This window comes from Kryptolebias marmoratus, linkage group LG1 (genome assembly GCF_001649575.2).
Source record: "Kryptolebias marmoratus isolate JLee-2015 linkage group LG1, ASM164957v2, whole genome shotgun sequence".
In the NCBI taxonomy this organism is placed as follows: Eukaryota; Metazoa; Chordata; class Actinopteri; order Cyprinodontiformes; family Rivulidae; genus Kryptolebias; species Kryptolebias marmoratus.
This window is the reverse complement of record NC_051430.1, coordinates 4118446-4136130: the sequence shown is the minus strand read 5'-3', so window position 1 is coordinate 4136130 and position 17685 is coordinate 4118446. Positions and strand designations below refer to the sequence as shown.

The 17685-nt window shown below is 37.8% G+C and overlaps 1 protein-coding gene across 9 annotated transcripts in view; it reads left to right on the top strand.

The window, feature by feature from the left end:
- Positions 1 to 17685, top strand: part of cacna1ba (calcium channel, voltage-dependent, N type, alpha 1B subunit, a) — a 168826-nt gene that overhangs the window by 95122 nt on the left and 56019 nt on the right. For 6 of the 9 annotated variants that reach the window (XM_017432700.3, XM_037976823.1, XM_037976819.1 and 3 more), the window contains exons 15-26: positions 443 to 515; positions 594 to 711; positions 845 to 912; positions 1436 to 1542; positions 3151 to 3216; positions 8070 to 8105; positions 9553 to 10311; positions 11402 to 11571; positions 12364 to 12484; positions 12811 to 12940; positions 14725 to 14784; positions 16906 to 17012. In XM_017432700.3, the coding sequence (XP_017288189.1) occupies positions 443 to 515; positions 594 to 711; positions 845 to 912; positions 1436 to 1542; positions 3151 to 3216; positions 8070 to 8105; positions 9553 to 10311; positions 11402 to 11571; positions 12364 to 12484; positions 12811 to 12940; positions 14725 to 14784; positions 16906 to 17012 (1815 nt within the window). The remainder of the gene's footprint in view (positions 1 to 442; positions 516 to 593; positions 712 to 844; positions 913 to 1435; positions 1543 to 3150; positions 3217 to 8069; positions 8106 to 9552; positions 10312 to 11401; positions 11572 to 12363; positions 12485 to 12810; positions 12941 to 14724; positions 14785 to 16905; positions 17013 to 17685) is intronic. The other 3 variants (XM_037976825.1, XM_037976821.1, XM_037976826.1) reach the window with 3 other exon arrangements.

Below are 17685 nucleotides of genomic sequence, written 5' to 3'. Positions count from 1 at the left end.
TCTTCTACAAATCAGCTTCTGTTCCACTTTTTGCATCTTTATTAAACTTCAGCTGTTCAGCATATCTTCAGCCGCTTTCAGCAAAATCATTCAGCAAAAAAAGCATTCACACTGCATTTTCGCAGGAAATGCAACTTCTCTAGTTTTTTCTAAAATGCTAATAAAATCTCACTCAGTATTTGTGTTGGAAAAAAATTAGCATTTTTTTTCTTTAAAGAAATGATTTATTGCTGCATTAAATAGTTTGATCAAATTATTAGATTAGAGTACATTTCCTATCACTAGTCTATTAACATTCAGTTAAAAAGTGAAAATGAAGCAGAAGAGTTTGGAGCGGTTGTGTGCTCATAGAGTGAATTGACCTTTAATACTTTAGTAAGATGTGGAGGGGAGAGGGAGAGTGAAGTGCAACTGCAGCCAAAGTCTTGTTTTCTCCCCACAGGTTTAATTTTGAAGATGAAACACCAACAACCAACTTTGACACATTCCCAGCAGCCATTCTCACAGTGTTCCAGGTAAAGGTCAACCTCATCGTGTTGATTTTAATGCTCTGCTCGAACCCAAATCAGAAACCAGTTTGTGTCTCCCTTCAGATCTTGACAGGGGAGGACTGGAATGCAGTCATGTACCACGGGATTGAATCACAGGGGGGGGTGCATGGGGGAATGTTCTCCTCCATTTATTTTATTGTCCTCACTCTCTTTGGAAACTGTATCCTACCTTGTTGATCCAAAATAATCTGCTCTTATTGCCATGTTGCTCCAGGAAAGCACTTCATCGTTGATTGACAAGCTGATTTGGTGTATATCATTCATTTGATCTTTTCCTGACCTCAAATAACCAGACACACTCCTAAATGTATTTTTGGCCATTGCTGTTGATAACCTTGCAAACGCCCAGGAGTTGACTAAGGTACAGTTTTTTTTTCTCTGTTTTGGACAGTATAAGATAATGCCAGTTATAGTACCATCAAGCCTCACAAGTTTTTACTTTCACTTTTTAAAATTTAAAAAAATACAAAAAAAAAAAATATATATATATATATATTTATGTTTTAATCTTGATACACATTAGGTATTGTGTTAGCATTCTAAAAACACAATAGTTTACCTCCGAAGTCAAATTCTTAAGCTCTCACAACATCTCAGTTAGTAATGTAGAAATTATACCAATAATATGATATTGGATCTGAGTTGTGAAGGTGTGCACTCAACTTTCTTTTGTATTTAACATTTTTGTTTAGCATCACATCCAATTAACTAAGTCCCTTTCACCTGCTGACATTTGTGCATTGATGTTGCTGACAGTGCAGGTGAAAAGAAGCAACACTAAACGGATAGGGGCCGTCGTAATGATACATTAGGACCTCCATTTTCAAAAGAACCTGCTGCATTATACGTATGTAAGTTTTTTTCTCCCCACATTTACTGTTGAGGATGAGGAGGAGCAGGAGGAGGCCATCAATAAGAAGCTTGCTCTCCAGAAGGCCAAGGAGATAAAGGAGGTCAGCCCCATGTGTGCTGCTAACATTTCCCTCACAGCGTGAGTCAACCTCTCTTACTATTTGTCACGGCTTTCCTTAATTCTTCTATAAATTAATCTCTTTTCACAAAGAAAGAAAAGATTTTATTTTGTATCATTGGACTCATTTGAAAGATTAACTCACTAATATTTAAGCAAGCATTTTATTGTGACAGGAAATAGTCATTGCAGAGAAGCACACAGTTTCCCTAAAAATGTCAATTGTACTTATGAATGTCCACATTTTCATTGTTTTCAAAAACAATTCTGTTCCCAGTGTGTCTAGAGACAAAGAGAAAATGCCACCCCTTCTTTCACAGGCCCTGACGACACTACTTTGGATATTTTTTATTAACTCATATTTTTCTCTCCATTTAAATAAATAAATTAATTAATTAATTAAAAAAATACTATATATATATATATATATATATATATATATATATAGTATTTTTTTAAATACTATAAATATATATATATATATATAGTATATATATATACTATATACTATATATATATATATATATATATATATATATAGTATTTTTTTAATTAATTAATTAATTTATTTATTTAAATGGAACCCACTGGGTAAGTACCAAATATTTATATATATATCAATATATATATATAAATATTTGGTACTTATATATATATATATATATATATATATATTAGACTGTAGTCAGAAATGTTGAAGCATACTAGATATCAATAACATTGACTTACAACACATCAAAATAAGAGGTAGCAATACATAATAAAGCCCAGGATATACTAGATATGTACCTGGTAAATATTTGGTACTTACCCAGTGGGTACCAGGTAGTTACCCAATACTTATCAGGTACTTACCTGGTACATGCCTAACATGTACCAGGTACCCACTGGAACAAGGCTACGTACCTGGTATTTACTTGATATTTACCTGCTACGTACAGGTTACCAGGTATGTACCAGATACTAATCTGATATATACTGGCTACTTACTGGCTATATATTTGGTACTTGCCTGGGTACTGGGAGCGTAGGTACTAAGTAGGTACCCAGTATACACCCAGTGTGTAGCTGGTATGCACCGGCTACTTATCTGATAATTGAATGGTTACTGGGTACACAATAACCTTACTAAGAAAGAATAATCTGAGCATGTTTGAAAGTTCTTCCAAAGCAATAGTAGCTCATTTTTAATTTGGCATTGTTCTCCATTTTCTTCAAATTATTACCCTTTTCAGGTAAAATTTAATGGCAACTGGAGCTGGATAAAATGAGACAGATGTTGGAAAAAAAAAAAATAACAACAACAAAAATGGATCAAATGTTATTTGCCCATCTGTAATACACAAAGCAAAAATGGGCATCTAGGGAGTATAATCTTTTGCCACAATCTTTGTTGGTCAAGTCCACGAGAGATTTCAGGGCAGCCAAGCTGTCTCTGAGGTGGTTTAAATCTCCCAGATGATCCACTTGTTGTGGTAGAATCACACATTTGGGCTTTGCTCAGCCATTCCTGCTTGGTGCAGCAAAATGGTAAACTACAGGAGTCCTAATAGTGTCTGGCTATATTCTGACTTCATCCTAGAGTATGATGTTTTCCTCCCTTCCCATTTTTGTTTTGTACATGTACAGTTTTCTAACACGCAGACGAGGTATCGCGCTCTCTAGCAGCTCATCCATCAGCAGTGTTAACTCACTGTGAGTTATTACCTCTCCATTACACCTTTGTAGTCTCTTTCTCATCCCACAGTTTTTTGATACCAGTGGCTGCTTTTCTGTGCTCACACCTTGTTAAACTACTGTATGTGTGTGTTTTTATTTGTATTTGTGTTTGTCTGGGTTCAGTGCTTTGCTGTGTGAGTGATCATTATATTTGACTAATTGTGTTCAACATTCTGTATGTGTGATTTCTTTTCAGTGACCCCACCTCCACAGATTTCAGGATGTGGTGGTTTAAACTGTTTATCTTTCTGCAGCTGTAACTCATTCTTAATTAGATTGTATTGATGATTTATTGTGACAACCACCATGGCAACTTCAATAATATGTCACATAGAGGGGGGTCAGAAGGATCTTTTGTTTTAAATCTATTAAGTAAAAAATAAAGATGACACAGTGATAATCAATAAAGAGACTTAGAAATGTCACCCTGAAATAGTAGTAGTTTTAAGGTGTTCTTCTTTCTTTTATCTGTTAATAACTGGAGCTCAGTGTGAAAAACATTTCTCTCTTTTTCTCTGTCACTTTTGTGCCTGGTGTGTTTGCGTTGGACAGTCAAATTAAGATAGCAGGGGACAACTGCAATCTGCTGCGTTCTGATGCAAAACAAGTGCAAATTGCTCACACCTGCTGTACTTTATAGGTGTGTTTGCAACAATTTAATTCAACTTATTTGTATAGCACTAATTCACAACATAAGCCATCACAGGGCACTTTATAAAGAAGTAACAAGTACAAATTATAAGTCCAAATTCAGTTTAAAACCAATCCAGATTCAAATCCAATTGCAGTTAGTTTATTCCACTTATAGTACAATACAAACATTCAGTATATTATGAGTGCCAATTGGTAAAATAAAAGTTGCTTATCTAAGAAAGCCAGCGTATAATTAAAGCTATTCGCCTCAAAGACATGATTCAGAGCTGGAGCAGTTATGACTTGCAATTTATGTGGTAAATAGGGACCAGATAACACACAATGTGCAATCTAATATGCCTAAATGTCTGCAAACATAAGCTTGGTCATCATTATCTGGTGACCCCACAATCCTGTTCTGGTTGTTCTCAATTGTCACACATAGCTGTTGCACCATGGTTGCAAGACATCTGCAGGAAGTGTGTGTGACCGTTAATCAACAGTCACAGTTTGTTGCAGGAGTGTCATCAACACAACAACATAACGCAACATAAAGGCAAACTCCTGGTGCATGCATATCGAAAATGTGTTGGAAATACAAATTCACAAATTTGGTGAGACTGCAGCTGAAACATTGCGCCTTTTCTCAGAATTTTCCAGCTGTTTTCAAGTTTCTAACAATCACAGCCCAGTGAGGTACTGGCACACTTTAAACTGATGATCAAAAGGATTTTCTCAGAATGTTTATAATCAGAATTAAATGTATATTTCAGTCATTTTGAAGTAGCATTCTGTGAAAAAGTTCGTACCTGTTGTAGATCAGTCTTTGAATGACCACAATTTAGAGAAAATAGAGTTTAAGAATTGATGAGCTAATGGCTAGTCAGAATGCAACCAAGACCAAAGTCTGCCATTGTGAAGCTGTTCTTAACTCCAAAATGTCTTAGGGGTTTATGCAAACACTGTTTTATAAACCTTTATACCACTTAACTTTTTCTTTACCCTGTTATTTACTTGGAATTATGTTTTTTTTTTGCAAATTGTGGTGGTAGCATAACTGTAACACTTCTACTGCAGCCTGTGGTGACTCCCTGCATGTACATCACAATGATTCTGCCAAAATAACCATGCAATGCAAAATTTACAGCGGGGTAAAGGTTTACTTATTTGTGTTTGCATGAACTGCTTTATGTGTGGAGGGTCCTTTGGTAGTATGGCAAGCCAGGGTCGTTTTTAGGGTTATCTGGTCTCTGTATAATCAAAGCAAGAGCCATGTCCACATTATCTGCACCAGATCAAGCTGATTCCTGGTGGAGGTTGGACTCTGCCAGGGCTGTCAATGATCGTGTTTGTGGTGTTTGTGGTGTTGAGCTGCTGCGCCTCTGCATTCAAAGAAGCAAGCTAAGGTGGTTCCAGTATCTGATTAGGATGCTTCTTGAGGACCTCCCTCTTGAGGTTTTCTGAGCAAGTTCCACTGGGAAGAGACTTTAGGGCAGACCCAGAACTCACTGGAGGATCTATCTATCCCCTCTGGCCTGGGAGCGCCTTGGGATCCCCAGGAGGAGCTGGAGAGGGATGTCTGGGATTCCCTTCTGAACTTGTTGCCTCTGAGAACCTACTACAGATAAGTGACAATGGATGGATGGATGGATGGATGGATGGATGGATGGATGGATGGATGGATGGATGGATGGATGGATGGATGGGGCAACTGCTTTGCAATTTTGAAGACTAAAGTTGTTTTAAGATGTCAAATCTACTTTTAAGTAGATTCACTCGGACCACGTTGACAAGCAAACAGTGACTTGAGCAGACCCACTTCCAAAGCAGATTTTACCATCTTAAAACAGCTCCAATCTTCAGAATTTCATAGTGACTCATAGAGGCTATGATTGAAACCTTAACAGTAATGCCATTTTCACATTGCATGATTATTTTAGAAAGAATAAAGAATGAATTCTTACTGGAAGAAACCATAGACTGCACTGGAAGTGTTAGAGCTTGCTGTTGCGATTTGCTCTTATACATTACCACAAAATTTCATGCAAAATAACTGTGTAAGGCAAATTTGTCTATGAAATAATGTTCCCATGAACACATTTGAGTTGTTTTCAGATGGCAGCAGTCCATTTTGGTCTTGGGTATGTTAAGACTAGCCATTAGCCTGTTGGTCCTGTGAAATGGAAACTGTATTTCCCCAAACTAAGGTCATTCAAAGAGCTATCTACAGCAGGTAAGATATTAATTGCTCTTAACTTTTCAGAAAACCACTTTAGAATGACCGAAATCTATTTAATCTATTAGTAATTAAAGAAATAATGGAAATCAGAGTCAATTTCGAGTGCAGCTTGCAGTGAAATTAGTTTATAGATAACTCTCTATATATTTCTTACCTAAACTAAGCATTAATATTTCTAGAAAGCATCCTGACAAAAGGCACAAATCTGTATATATAAATAAATAGATTTTCATCGTTAACAACGGGACCATTTTTAGCCCTTGGTTGTCTGCAGGATTGATAAATAGTTAATTAATGATAAATGAAATTCTTTTAACATCCAACTCTTTAGGGATCATCTTGATCTTAAGATGAAGCAGGATACATCACGTTCTGACCAGTATATAATAATGTGCCACCACAAACTAGTGGTTTAATAAGCACTACAACTGATGCATGCATATGTGCCGTGTGCGTGCACATCTTGCATCCTGGTACTTTATTAGTCTTACTTTTTCTTCTCAGTTATTTCCTAAATATTTTTGATACATCACTGCTATAAAAGCATAGAAGAACTGCTAACTGACACAGATGCATGTGTATTTGTGAGACATGAACTGTCTGATTATTAGTTTTATTATTAATATACTTTTTAGAGTAAATCCATGTGTTTCTACCCCACTTTAAACAATAAGGTTACAGGTGCTCAACACATTTGCACTGCTGCTGATGCTCATAAACAGCTGCTTTCACCTGTGTCCTGGCTGATTCAAACACAAGTGGACAGCTTTAAGTAAGAGTGTTGACACCAGGTGGTGACTGAAACTCCAGAGTTTAAATTCAGTTTGAGTTGACTCCTAATGTCAATCAGTTGTAGATGTATGTCCCAGGATTATTTTCTGAGGGTTTCATTAAAATCTGTACAATGATTCATGAGCTAATTTGCTAACAGAAGGATCTTGTTGACTCTAACAGTTAATGTCAAAGTTTTAATCAAAGATGTCGTGCAATATGTAGTTCTCAAAGTATGTTTTGGGGATGACTCTCAGCTACTCCCACATTATATTTCAGCTCAATACTTAAATTGGCCAAGTTATAGGAATTTGTGTGTTTCATAAGTCAGTTGGCTGTGGTGGTCATTTTGAAAAGTTATTCAGTCATAGATGTACATACAATGATAACTTTCTGAGAGTTTCATTCCAATTCATCCACTGCTTTATGAGATATTTTGCTAACAGTACAGATAAATAAACACACACACACAGGCAAAAACATTATTGCTCTGCCTTCTGACAGCTGGTTCATTAATTTAAATTAGCAAGCAGTTGTGTCTGACCTATGCTTTTTACAGATCTTCTTTCTTTGTTTCCCAAGCTAGGGGACTTCTAGTTAATAACTGTTGTTTCAATGTGACTCAGGATAGATTTGCCTTCAGGCTGAACAAATGTAGATAAAAGTGCCCAAACCACCTCTAAATGTGGACTGAGTGATCACTGAGAGAGCTCTCTCTTACTGCTGCAGTCTGACCACACTTTTTTATACCATGATGTCACAGATTGGTTAGGTGAGCCGCCCATCAAGAAAAAAAGCCAGTCAAAGTGTCTCTGCATTCAAGATGACTAAAAACATGTATTTTGCCCTGACTGCTGTCACTTTTCTCATTTTCTAAATGGTAGTTAAGTTGTGTAAATTAAGACATACAACATTTTCTTTAAAATTATTTGAAATTGCAGGTGCAAAGCAACAAAATCCACTGTCTCTGTTTCCTATCACCTTTGTATTCAGCCTTCCTTAGAATAAAAGCCATTTGGTTGTTTTTGTGGAGTTGTATTTCTACTGTATACTATTTGTCCATCTTGTTAGTTTTTTAAAATTTGATTTCACCCTTCTATGTGTAACCTATGCTGTCCCTTTCAAGTGTTCTTTTTTCCTTCTGTTTGTTTTTCAATGTTGCTCCCTTTATGTGTTTGTACTGTAGGAGTTATGTCTGCACCCCAGTCCATCACTACCTGAGGTAAACACCCAGTTGTCTGTCAGTAAGGTGGTATGCTGATGACATGTTGTCATTGTTTGCATTCTGAAACCCAAGACCAGAGCTGCCCTGCATTCTTGTCATCCACACCCATGTCTGAGCTTCTCTGTTCATCTAGAACTGTCCGTGTACTGTACCTCTTTGCCAGAGCTTTTTGCCATTTGTTTATTTAGTGTGCAAGGTGAAGATTACTCCTGCATAATGGTACCAAAAACTAGAAAAAAAATAGACTAAACTCTGTCCCATTAAAAGGATGATCGAGTCATTTTTGAAGTGATGAAGTGATATTCTTTCAGATAGTTATCAATAGTTAGTACCTTATCAGCCAAGACATCTCGTAGCGTGAAATATGGAGAAAAGGACAAACATCTTTGTCCAGGCTAGGCTAATAGCGAGCCAAACAAGTTTATTGTTTTTCAAGTTTGTAAGATAGACCCACTGAAATAGACCTTTTTTTATCCTGATAATGGTGTAGCTGGGAACGTATCAGCCCAAAGGGAATTGGGTAAAGTTTTGGACTGACTAGACATGCTGACTGGGCAGACTGATATATTGTATAGACTCATCACCATAAGCATATTATGGTCTGTCTATGCTCATCACATGAATTTGCACAAAAATTTTGTTCAGTTGAGGAAACAGCCCCAAACTAAAGAAATCGTGTGGAGTTAAAGTACAGAGGTTTGATAAGAGCTAATATTGCATTTTTTCACACTGATGTCTTGTTTTTGAGAAAGAGAGTTATAAGTTGACAATTAAAAACTGGTTGTCATTTTTTTAGCCATTAGCCTAGCCTGGAGGAAGACTTTTGCCTCTTTCTTCATACTTCATGCTCTGACTGTCACTGCTGATAAGGTATTGATAATATTTGACAAAACAAAGCTTCAAAAATGACTCGATCTCCCTTTAATGGCATATTAACATGGAATTTTACACTTTTATGTTGGAAGAAGCTGTTTTTGAGTGAAAAACAAAAGAACTTGCACACATTCAGTCATTTTTAAGTTATGTGTTACACACACAGACACACACATTATAAAACAATGGATGTCAAAGCATGGTAATGGAGCCATGCTTGGCTTTTGTTGAGGCATAACCATGATGAACTCTTTCCACAGCATTCTGTGATAAATTAGTTCTTTATCATGTCAAAAACATCATCGCACCTTGATTGTACTGTGAATCATTCAGCATGTAGGGTCTGTGTGTTATCAAAGGGTAAAACATGTTTTATATGCCTCAGACTCATGAAAGAAGTCATACTGGTCATTGTACTCATTAAAAAGGCTTTCTGTCTACATGTTGCAGATATGACAAACCTGTGGCAAAGCTGTGACCCTGAAAATTATACAGTTCAGAAAAACCTGTTTCACTTGTTTACCTGTGGTCAGAATTTGAGCATTTCTCCTGTTTCCCTTTCTTTTCCCAGTAAAGAGCAGCAGAGGCCCATGAAAACAATGTCAATGTGGGAGCAGAAAGCCAGCCAGCTAAGGAAGCAAAACCAAGCGAGCTGCGAGGCTCTGTATGAACCAGACGAGTCGGATTGCCTGCCCTCAGCCCTCCACATCCGCCCCGACATGAAGACCCACCTCGATCGGCCCCTGGTTGTTGGGCATTGTGATGGGCCTTTGCTGGGTGGCCATCAGCATCACTGTCACAAACCCTGCACATCAGAGGAAGCTGAGACTGCTGCTGACCCACTCCCCACTTCTCACCATTCTCGGCGTCATCACCGCCACCGCGACAGAGACAGGGCCAAAGTAAAAGATGAGACCAATGACAACTGTGAGGGTGGAAAAGACAGAAAGCACCACGTTCATCACAGCCGCTCCAAAGACCAGGACTCCAGTCGAGGCAAAGAGGAAAAAAGTGAGCGGTCCCGCAGTAGAGAAGGGGGCAGGAAACATTATCATCATCAGAGTTCAGTGAATGACAGTGCAGGTGGGGGGGTCACAAGTGAGAGAGAGCACTGCCATCATCATTCACATCGACAGTCCAGAGGGGGAAATGGAACAGTGAGCAGTGGAGGAAGAGGAGAGCGAAGATCCCGCCACAAAGATGGGTCTAACAGAGATGGTGACAGCAGGGCCAATGGAGAGAGGAGGAGGCATCGCACTCATGCCTCCAGGGGCCAGTCCAAAGATGAAGGAGAGGAATCCAATGAGAGAGAGAACATTCATACGAACAGGTAAAATGAAAACTATTTCTTGGTGGTTATTTGCTTCCTCAACAGCTACACCTGTAAAGGTCAAATCTGGATCATGACTTAATTCAGTAAAAAAAACCTGTGCTGGCTGTCTGTTCCATATCAGTGTCAGATTCACAAAGTGCTCGATGACGCCACAAACACAGTCATCAAGTTTAGTGAGTGTGAGCTATTTGTGCTCTTTTTTTGGTGTCAGATTACTTTTGTTCTGGTGTCTAAATATGGCTTTCAGCCACAAGCACTTACTCAGTGGAGCAGCTGGTCCCCCATTTTTCTAAATTATGGTTTTGCTTCCCCATATTTTCACTTTAAAACATATTATCATGTTCTTTACCAGTCTAAGTTTTACGGGAGATAGGCAAAGAGAAAGACTGTTGAAGAAAATCCATATTAAATCTCAACTAGAGTTTCTTAACAATCCAGACTATCTCTAATCAGGATTTATATATAAATAATTAAATCCTGATTAGAGATAGTCTAGATTATTATTTATTTTCCTTTTCATTTTGAGTTTTTTCAATCTTCATTTCTTTAAATCAGGAGTCTCCAATCCTGGTCCTTAGAGCCACTATCCTGCATGTTTTACTTGTTTCCCTGCTCCAACACACCTGATTCAGTGGTTAAATTCCCTCTTCATGTTCTGCAGAAGCCTGTTAATCACCCATTGATTCAAACCAGGTGTGTTGGAGACCAATGCTTTAAATGGTAAATGGCTTGCACTTGTATAGAGCTTTATCTAGTCCAAGGGCCCCAAAGTGTTTTACACTACAGTCAGTCATTCACCCATTCATCCTCACATTCATGCACTGATGGTGGTAAGCTACCCTCTGACCACCACCAGTAGGCAAGACGGGTGAAGTGTCTTGCCCAAGGACACAACGGCTGAGACAGACAAAGCGTCATGCCATGTCACAGTGACAGTTCAGTCTCTGTGACAGGGTCTCTGTGAATCTTCACCTGCAGTTATTAGCTTTCTTTGAGATAATCAACACAATGATGTCAAAGTGTACAAGCCTTATTTATCCTCTGTATCCACCTGCTTGAAACACTGTGCCATGTCTGCTTTTCTCAGGTTTGGTGACTCTGAGGGAGAGTCCTCCCAGCAGCAGGGCTCTGGGGGTACACCTGGCCACCCAGAGGACTCAGACAACCAGAGAAATGTCAGACGAACAGGCCAAACCTCCGTCCCCATTCCTCCTGTGACCGTCACCTCTCCACCAGGAGAAATTACCCATTTACAAAGTTAGTGCCTTCACAATATGTTTTTCTTTTGACTAAAATGTATTTTGACTGCCTGACACATATGGCATTTATCCTGCATTTTATACTGGACCTAAGAGCCAGGATTTGAAAGCTAAAAAAATGATGAAAGTTTTATGTTTTAAACCTGGGTAATAGATGAGGGACAGATTTAACTTAGCACACATGCCTACACTAACACTATGTAGGTGAATTAAGTCTAAATAAAAACAAAAAATATATATTTCTTAAATTCAGATTTCTGTCATATTTGAAGGAAACAAATAATTTGATCAGAATAACAGAATAAAAACTGAAAACTCTTATTTGTGTATTGCACATAAATGTTTAGAAAATATGCTCTGCAAATTGTTAAATGCTATATTTTTAAAAACTGAAGCTAAAACGGCTGTTTTATTTAAGCAAATTAAAACAAATTTGCATGTTAAGATAAAGACTGATGGAGCATCCTAATTCTGTCTGAAGCTGAGTCATATCCTCTGATTGATTGATTGTTTTATACCTGAGGAGAAATTCTCTCACAATTTAAAAGATTTAAGACTGAATTTAAACTGGCTGCTACCTTTTTATTTATAGTTTGTCTTAGATGTTTTGTCAGAGCTTCTTATTTTTACTGAGCAAGTTTTATTCATAAATCTGTTTCTCCCACAAACCCTTTTGCATTTTTTTTCCAATATTATTTTCTAAAGTCGTTTTTGATTTATAAAGATTGTTAGAGCTTGTTTTTCAGATCTGATCTTCTGTATTTCAGAATCTCTCTGTGTGTTTTCCCAGTGAACAGTATTGACTGTGAAACGGTGCCCATGAATGAGAAGACCTTGGAGGATCAATGTCAGCCTGGACCTAGACCCATCTTGCCTCACAGTTCAATGTTCATCTTTGGACAAACCAATCCGTGAGTCACCCCAGTTATTCTACGTGATACTGGGAAGATTTAGCTATAATTGTATGAGCAAACTTACATAAATAGTCTGTCCAGTCAGTCTTTAATCTGCTGCAGCACCAGACTTTATGAATGTTGAACACTTAAGGCTGTCTCTGGAGTCATCTCTGGCAGCTTCATGTCAAATACATTTTCAGTATGCACAGGAAAAAATGGGCATGCACCATCTGTTTTGCATCAAATGGTGTTTTATTTACATTTTTAGGCATCAGCATTTGTCTTTGTTGAAAGAAGAAAATTGTTGCAGCTGCTTCCTGTTTCTCTGTCTGTCTCCTCAGGGTGAGGCGGTTATGTCACTACATTGTGACCCTGCGGTATTTTGAGATGTCCATCCTGGTTGTCATTGCAATGAGCAGCATTGCCCTGGCGGCAGAGGACCCTGTCTGGACAAATGCTCCTCGCAACAATGTGAGGCAAACTCAATAAAGATGCTTTTTTTTGTTTTGTTCTTTTTAATATTCTTATGGTTAGTATGAGTTTTGCACTGACAATTAAATCAGCCAGATAAAAAAAAATATTATGTGAAATAAACACCAGACTATTTTACATGAAAAATCTGGTGCTTCCTACTAATGTGTTAGTTGCGTAAAAGTGTGTCTCTCTGTGTGTGTGTGTTTGGGGGGGAACAACTAAAGGTTGATATGACACATCTAATTATTAAATTGCAAGCTTTCAGCACCAGCATGTACACCCTGACAGTCACCACACAACAAGCTGGGCGAGTCAGCCAGAACAGTAGGAGATGGACATGATGGGGGGTGAACTTTAGATACAAATGATAAAAGTACAGACAGGGAGTCAGTGACATTTGTTAGTTTTGGAGGCATAAAACATCTAATGATGCATCATAATGAACCTACGGGACACTGCCTCAGTGTGGAGTTTGCATGTTCTCCTCGTGTTTGTGTAGGTTTTCTCCGGTTTCCTCCCCCAGCCTAAAAACATGCATGTAAGGCTGCCTTCAGGCCCAGGCCACCCTTGAAAAAGAGATCTGTGATCTCAGAGGGATTTGCCTGCTTAAATAAAAAGTAAAATAAAATAAATAAAAGACAGCATCAATGAAGACCAAGTCATGAGGCTGCAGAGGCAAATGGTTGGCATGTGTACCTTCAATACAACTCATAAATCTGTATGTTCTGCTATGGAAGGCACCAATAAACACAGGATCCATACAGACACATAGTGTGGGCTGTGCAACAGTGCAGCACATAGCACCAGGGTGTCGGACCTTAGCTGGTACAGTATATGTACACAGAGGGACATAAACCCAGTATCTTTCATGGTTTGCAGGAACATTAGTCCCACCAAGTGGAGCACATCCCTGTAAATGACTGAGGAACCAGAAAGCAGAAATCCTGTAAGATGCAAAGTTCCATATTGAGAAGCAGCTGACATCTATACAGTAGATGTTGGTGGCAAAATGCAGAAAACAACAGCTTTTAGACTTTTACCATTAATAGTAACAGAAAGAGGGAGCACTAGAAAGAGGAAGGAGCTAAAAGAACATCTGGTAAAGATGTAAAAGTTGTCCCAGTGATACCAGGAAAATTAGGGTCAAACTTCCAGGCCTAAGGTAAACAGTTTGAGCTTAAAAAATGGCTAATGTCTCTAAGAGAGAGATGGATATGTAACAGGATATGTTGTTTAATTTATATCTTCAATTCCTTTTACACTTTCATGTCTGTGTGTCAGGATTTGGGTTTTTGGTTTTCAGTTAGTTGCTTTATGTTTCAGTTGGTGTTTATTATTTTCTGTTATCTTGTAGTTTGGTTCGTGTTTCCTTATGCTCGTCTCATTTGTCTGTGTTTGTTTTCATTTTCATTCCCTCAGCTTAGTCATCTGGTTATCTGTCACTCCCATCTCCACCTGTGAACAATATTAATCATGTCACCTGTCTCCACTTACCTGATTACCCTCAGCACTCAAATACCCGGTCATTTCTCCCACTACTCGTTGGATCATTGCTTGTTGTTTGCCTTCGCTCCCCGTGTTTCCTTGTTGCCTTGCTTTGTTATGTATTTGGATTTTTGTTAAGTTTTAGTTGCTGCCACGTCAGCTTTTGTTTTGCTTATTTTCGTTATTTATTAAATTAGTTTTTACTTTCAGTATGAATCTGCGTTCTGGGTTCGCCATCGTCTCCACGGTTCCTGACACTGTGTTGGTTCTTCTGTAATTTATTCTCTCTTTTACAGGTACTCAAATGTCTGGACTATGCCTTCACTAGTGTTTTCACTTTTGAAATGGTGATCAAAGTAAGTCCTTGTAACCTTCATACTTTTTCCTGCATATTTTGTTAGCAAAATTGTAAGAACAATGATTCTAATCAAAAGTTTTAAAAGGGTTGCTGTGGGGAGAGAGCGTCAGCAATAGCTGCTTATCAATTCAATTTAGTTTCAATGCAAATCACTTTAGTCATCAGCAAGGGACAATTTAAAGGCACAAAAAGTATCTACACAGATAAAAAAAATAAAGTCACTTCTTTACTCCATTATGTAATGCATTTCTGAAACATCATAGTGAAAAACATAAATAAAACTATAAAGTTAAATAACTATCAACATAAAAAAGATGTGCAAAGCATCCCCACCTCTTTTTGTTGTTGAAAACTGAAGCCATAATATCTGCAGCTGCAGTCAGTCTGAGCACCAGGGATGTGAGACTCCCTCACACAATCATGGTGTTGTTTAAGCATCAAATAACTAATTACAACTAAACATATTTTAAAAATGATAAAGCAGCTCATGTGCTGATGAAACCAAAAATATTTTAAATCTCAAATCAACTGGACTTCAGTAGTTGAAGCTTTCCACTCAGAACTGGAGCATGTGGAGTTCCAAGCTTTAAACTGAATGAGCTGCACACTCAGTTAGCATGGAGTGAGAATAATCTGCATGTGGATTTAGCTGCATGAACAGAGCGTCCCGTGGAGTTTAAAACTTGGACTCCACACTCTCTCTTTTTATTATTTGAGAAAGCTTCTTGGATGAGAAGTGAAATGTCTTCAACTGCAAAATAGAAAAGAAGTTGCTTTGTTTTTTTGTTTTAATGTTTTTGGATTTGCCATGTCCTGGATTTAATCAGCATATGTGCTGATTAAGCAGCTCTTTAAGGCTGATGGAAATCTATTTGCATATGGAGAGTTTTTATCTAAGTTCAATCTTCCTGTTATTCCCAGAGAACACGTAGTGGTGTTTGATGCCTTACAAAGAGGAGTGCTGCAACTTCTTCGAGGCACAATAGCCAACTTTCAGATTAGTGACCCCACTAATAACAGCGTACTGATTGGTGAGGGTAAAATCACTGAAAACAGATGTTCTTACAGAGTGATGAGAACCAATTTCGAAATGATAACTTTGACCTCTGGAGTACTCATTTGGTCTTTATATGGAGGAATCAATTGGAACCAAATTTGGCTACATGGAGGGAAGTTCTGTTTGAGCATTAAAGTTAAAGATTTTTCTTTTAAAACACTTCATAACATATATTCAGTTAAAAAGACAATTGAGTAGTTTAAGCTTAATATTACCTATTCATATTCTTTCTCTGATCTTCATGTCAACATTATTTGTCATTTATTTTATCAGTGCATATGCACCAGAATTATTTGGAGCAATCACATAGACCTTAGAGGAGGGAAAGCTCAAATAAGATTGCTAATAATTTTAGAACAGACCTTTGCCATGTTGAGAAAGCAATTTCTCTGTTTCAGACTGAACCAACAAATAAAAGAAAAGGTGGTCATGATGTTTACTGTCAATGTTATGAATCTCTAAAGTAGATATAGGTGCTGCTGGCACATATTTGAGAATGTCTTCTGTGTTAGAGGAAAACTTTAAGTATACTCTGTGTCCAGATATTTGGACTCCTTCACCATCACTGGCTTCCCTGTAGTGATGGTGGTGACTGCTTCAGCCAGTTGCCTCTGGTTGTCTCGACCACTTCTTTGGTTTTGTTGACATTCAGAACAGAAATTTTCACAACACCTCACTAAAAAAAAGGTTCTCAATTTTCCAAGTCATTTTTTTAACATAGACTTAAGGCAATGTTGCTTTAAGAAAAACAAATCCCTGTAGGTCAGATAAAAAATATCATCTGGAATCAGTTTGGACACAGCAAATACAGCAGTCACTCTCAGAGAATAAAGAAGGTTGATGCTCACTGACAGAAAAAAATTACAATTTACACTTTTGAAAAAAGATTCTGTTCATTTTTCGCTCATGTATAGACAGGACACTTGGTTTAGTTTGTCTTTTTCCTCCAGGTTGTGTTTCCTATTTGCAAACATTATTCTGTTTATTTTAGACATGTATTCAGGATATTTAAATCTCCCGATTATGTTCAAATTTAACAAAATAAAAAAAACTTTGGTTTAGATGGTGGACCTGGGCCTGCTGCTTCATCCTGGATCGTACTTCAGAGATCTCTGGAACATTTTGGACTTTATAGTGGTCAGTGGGGCGCTGGTGGCATTTGCATTTTCGTAAGTTCAGCAACTCTCACCTTTCTGACATAACAAAAGGCATTTGCTGTTTGATTTGGTCAGTTGATCTGTACTGTTACGAAGGAAATACAGCATGTAGCAGAAAGTTTACCGGAGCAAGAGCTCCATGTAATTTACGTTGTAATATGAATCGGTTCTGTACAATGTCCATTGGAAGAAACCTTGAGGTAAAATACAAAACGTGGAGCATAAAACATATTATTAGAAAGTTTAAGTTATGTGAACATGCGAAACCTGGTCACTCTGCTATCCTGGGTTTTAAGCAATCCATTTGTAACATACTGAATTTTGACATTTGGTAGTAATTCTGCACTTATTCATGTTGAAAGGCTGAATGTGAACAAGCTGTGGGTGCTTTATACAATGTTGTGTCTGTCTATTTAGAAACATCATAAGTTCATTATTGAGCATGAAAATTGAGTAAATCTAGCATTAGATGACAACATTCAACACATGTTATACTTTTGTGCTTTTTATATATCCGGAGCTACGCCAAAATGCAGCCACAACCTGTGAAAAACTAAGTCTACCCTTTCAGCTTATAGTGAAGTTAAGAGGACAGCAGCCATGTCCTGCTAATTAAATACATTCACTGACAAAAAAAGTTAAGGACCCAAATAGAGAGGTTGAAATGAAATGAAATTGCATTTGT